General features: G+C 52.2%; 1 protein-coding gene across 4 annotated transcripts; it reads left to right on the forward strand.

Annotated features, from left to right (window-relative positions):
• The first annotated feature begins 10 nt into the window (after positions 1-10).
• On the forward strand, positions 11-3,966 carry LOC113875138 (mitochondrial chaperone BCS1). 4 transcript variants are annotated; one of them, XM_027513546.1, is made up of 8 exons: positions 11-269; positions 1,473-1,841; positions 1,940-2,079; positions 2,292-2,486; positions 2,707-2,770; positions 2,998-3,167; positions 3,398-3,515; positions 3,657-3,966. In XM_027513546.1, exons 2-8 carry the CDS (start codon positions 1,522-1,524, stop codon positions 3,907-3,909), a joined length of 1,260 nt encoding a protein of 419 aa, XP_027369347.1. In that variant the 5' UTR covers positions 11-269; positions 1,473-1,521; the 3' UTR covers positions 3,910-3,966. The 4 variants fall into 4 exon arrangements, with proteins under 4 accessions (XP_027369347.1, XP_027369359.1, XP_027369349.1 ...); XM_027513558.1 differs by having other exon boundaries at positions 58-159; XM_027513548.1 differs by having other exon boundaries at positions 85-314.
• The last annotated feature ends 446 nt before the right edge of the window (positions 3,967-4,412 follow it).

The following is a 4,412-nucleotide window of genomic DNA, read 5'->3' on the forward strand; positions in this document are numbered from 1 at the left end:
ACCGCGGCATATGGAGGCCGCTCTCTCTTTCCTTGTGAGGCTGGTGGAATACTCTCTCTATGGTTCTTCCTATCGTTTCCCCCCGCCCCCACCTCCTCTCGCCCTGAAGCCCGAAGAGTACCATCGAGAGTTGTGGAGCAGAGTGGTGTGGCCGTCTCGGTGGGTGTGACGGGAAGTAGATGAAAGAATTCAGGGGCGAAGCCAAGTGGAGAGTGCCCAAAGAGCCGAGGGGTGAAACCATCGAGAGGAAGGGCCAGAGAGTCATGGCGGTAAGGGGGAGGAGTGACTGATTGCTGCAAACCACGCTGCTGGAGGCACGAGCTGGGGTGTGGAGGGGGTTCGGGAGGAGGCTTCTGGGCGTCCGACAAGGACCAGGAGCTGAAAGGGCTTTGTCTGTGGCCTTCCACGCATAGGAATTTTGGAATTCTGGATCCTGTTCTGAGCTTCAGCAGAGTTCACTGCTGTCAGTTCACCGCACTGCGTGCCGGCATAAAGCAAACCGGCGGGGGGTCGGGTGAAGTGTGCTAGAAACGATTTGACCTCCTACCCCTTTTGGGATCTTACAGCCTAGAATCAGGCCCAGTCACATTTTATTGCGGGGCGGGGAGTGAAATTCGGGGGAATCTCCGTGGAAAAGGTAGCAGATGGGCGGGATTTGAACTCTATAGAGATTGAGGGAAATAAAATGGGCATTCCGAGTCAAGGAGGAAGGAGGCTTGTATATTTGTTCAACAGAGAATATTGGGAACTAAGCCATTAAAGGTACGTGGGCCCCGTGTTGTGGTGGCAGAAGAGTTTTCACCTAATTCAGGGACCTGTTGAGAGCCAGTCATTGGAGGTGTTGGAATAGGGAAACTAATGGCATTGAAGCAGAGCCTTATGAAGAACACTCTCGACACCTGTAGAGCAGTTTGGTGAAGCATGACCAAAGTGGAGATCCACTAAGATGCCACTTCAAGAATTAAAATTAATTTCGAAGAGACAGTTTAGATGGGAGGTAATAAAAGGGCTAACAGGACATTAGAATGTAAAGTAGATGAAAGGATACCTGAAAGACATGATACGTGATAGCAAGGCATGAGGATATTGACAGATTGACAGAAGAGAGTAACTTCCCTGCTCATTCTGGCCAGTGGGCCCCTGTCTCAACTGATCCCAGGGACCACAAAAATGCTGTCCATCTATTATCCTGAAGTCGGTTATATCATTCAGTCAGGTTTAAGGAATTCCAGAATAGTGTCTGGCAGGACACAGGTATGAAACAGGATAATGAAAGGCAAAATGGGCCAAGTGGCTCAGTCTCACCCCTTGGGTCCAACACCAGCCCCACCTCATGAAGGGAGGGTATTGAAGGACGTTGTAATACTGACCTGTCATTCCTCTCCCAGCTTCTGTGGGGCGCGAGAGGAATTTGAGTCCTTTTTTAAAACTAATTAGTGCTTTATCCCATCTCTACTGCTCCCCATCTCCAGGTCTTGAAAATGCCTCGAGGCCCGTGAGGTTCAGTGTTTTCCTTTCAAGATGCCCCTCTCAGACTTTGTTCTGGCCCTGAAGGACAATCCCTACTTTGGGGCTGGATTTGGGCTGGTGGGTGTGGGCACTGCCCTGGCCCTGGCCCGGAAGGGCGCCCAACTGGGCTTGGTGGCATTCCGGCGCCATTACATGATCACACTGGAAGTCCCAGCTCGAGACCGGAGCTACGCCTGGTTGCTTAGCTGGCTCACCCGCCACAGTACCCGAACTCAGCACCTCAGCGTTGAGACGACGTACCTTCAGCATGAGAGTGGCCGCATCTCCACTAAGTTTGAATTTGTCCCCAGCCCTGGAAACCACTTTATCTGGTAAGGCTGGAAGCCAGAGAGGGCTCTGAGAGTGGAAAAGAATGAGAGGAGGTGGACTTGACCTGTTTGTTCACCTCATTTTGCTCATTCTTATTCAGGTATCAGGGGAAATGGATCCGGGTGGAACGGAGCCGAGAGATGCAGATGATAGACCTGCAGACGGGGACTCCTTGGGAATCTGTCACCTTCACGGCTCTGGGCACCGATCGAAAAGTTTTCTTCAATATCCTGGAGGAAGGTGTGGGATGGCACAGACGGCATTTTTGGGGGTGGGGTGGGGGTGGCAGTTGCAGGGATGGAGTATTTGACATCAAAGGAAGAGAAGCTTGGAGAGGCGTAATAGGAGGATCTGGGCCCATGGAGCAGGGCCTGGGGACTGTTTGGGCACAGCTCTGCCTAGTAGCATGGCAAAGGGTAGTTATGAGTTTTGTCTCATCTTCCCCCTCCCAGCTCGAGAGCTAGCCCTGCAGCAGGAAGAAGGGAAGACAGTGATGTACACTGCTGTGGGCTCTGAATGGCGCCCCTTTGGCTATCCACGCCGCCGCCGGCCACTGAATTCTGTGGTTCTCGAACAGGGTGTGACTGAACGAATTGTCAGAGACATCCGGGAATTCATTGATAACCCCAAGTGGTACATTGACAGAGGTGAGAAGCAGCTGAGGTCTTGGTGGCCAGGTGGGGCAAATATAAAGCTCTATCCTCATTCCCATAGATGAAAGGGAAAGAAAGGTTGCCTGAAAGGAATGATTGCTTCCAATGCCAAGGCCATCAGGCCTCCAGGGAGCAGGGTTGGGGATCAATGTGGACATCTAGGGCAGAGTACATGATTCATTTGCCTTGACGATCATCCTGGCTGTATTCCTAGGCATTCCCTACAGACGTGGCTACCTACTCTATGGGCCCCCTGGTTGTGGAAAGAGCAGTTTTATGTGAGTAGAGTCAAACTTATCTTAACCCTCAAATTAGAGAGAAATTGGGCTGGTGGGGTTGGAAAGGGAAATAAATGTGGGGAACAGGAAAACATGAGACACATGGAGCACTACTGTGAGGTGGTGGAAGGATTAGGCCTCAGATTCAAAGCTAGTACTGGGAGGAACAAGCAGTTGGACCCAAGGACCAGTTCCCAGCTTGCCAATTACCTGTCACCCCTCCATAGCACAGCCCTGGCTGGGGAACTGCAACACAGCATCTGCCTGCTGAGTCTCACGGACTCCAGCCTCTCAGATGACCGGCTCAACCACCTGCTGAGCGTGGCCCCACAGCAGAGCCTGGTGCTCTTGGAGGACGTGGATGCTGCCTTTCTCAGTCGAGACCTGGCCGCCGAGAGTAAGTGAGGGGGTGTTCACGGCACGGGGCGGGGGGAGAGAGGGTATTTCTCAATGAGGAACAGTGGAATAAAGGAGAAATCCAGAGAGCAGGTGGAGGATACCTGGGTTAGCAATCAGAGTCCACTGGAGACATGGATAAGTAGGGGGCACGGTAAGCAGGGAGCAGAGAGGGGTGCTAATTTGAAGTAGGGCTGTGATCACTCATGCTTCCTCTATGCCTTCCTCCAGACCCAATAAAGTACCAGGGTCTAGGCCGGCTCACCTTCAGTGGCCTGCTCAACGCCCTGGACGGTGTGGCTTCCACCGAAGCTCGCATAGTATTCATGACCACCAACCACATCGACAGGTAAGGAGTGAGGTACTCAGATCTGGAGGCGAGACTCCATCCCCCTCAGCCTCTCTGGAGGATCAGGAGGTTCGGAGGAACCATTTTGGGGGTGCCAGTGGCACTGCTGCTCACGACTGCTTTCGCTGCCTCTCTTTTTAGGCTCGACCCTGCCCTGATACGCCCCGGGCGAGTAGACATGAAGGAGTACGTGGGCCACTGCTCACGCTGGCAGCTGACCCAGATGTTCCAGAGGTTCTACCCGGGGCAAGCAACTTCCCTGGCTGAGAACTTTGCAGACCGTGTCCTTCAAGCTACAACACAGATCAGTCCTGCCCAGGTGCAGGGCTACTTCATGCTGTATAAAAATGACCCTGCAGGGGCCATTCAGAATGCAGAATCTCTGAGGAGGTGACAACTGGGCTGTGCCCAGCTTTCTTCTCCAGGAGATCAATAAACACCTGCCAAGCTACTTTAGTGTCTGACTTCCCTCCTACCCCGCCATATTGGCACTTGAATAAAATCCTGGGGCTGTAAACATAGATGCCTCCAGAGACCCTCAGGTATCCACGTATACAAATGCTAGGGACGTAGCCTGCCTAAGACAAGGTGGGAAGAAGAGAGACTGTAGTAAACAGGAAAGTACTATCCTCTACCTAAAGGTATTCAGATACATATAGACAGAGAAATGTGGCTGCATGCACAGTGGCTTATGTAGCAGGGTGGGGCCTGCATATTCTTAAATGTTGGCCTCTTCTGGTTTTCCTTGGAACCCACTATTCTAGCTGAGATGTCAGACTCTTCCTTTATCCAGACCTCAATCTCTTGGGAGAAGAGATTTCAGAACAAAATTGGGGCTACTCGGGCATGCTCGTCTTCCTGGAAATTTAGAAAGAGCCACACTTCACGGTTAGGCAC

Source organism: Bos indicus x Bos taurus, chromosome 2 (genome assembly GCF_003369695.1).
Source record: "Bos indicus x Bos taurus breed Angus x Brahman F1 hybrid chromosome 2, Bos_hybrid_MaternalHap_v2.0, whole genome shotgun sequence".
Lineage (NCBI taxonomy): Eukaryota > Metazoa > Chordata > Mammalia > Artiodactyla > Bovidae > Bos > Bos indicus x Bos taurus.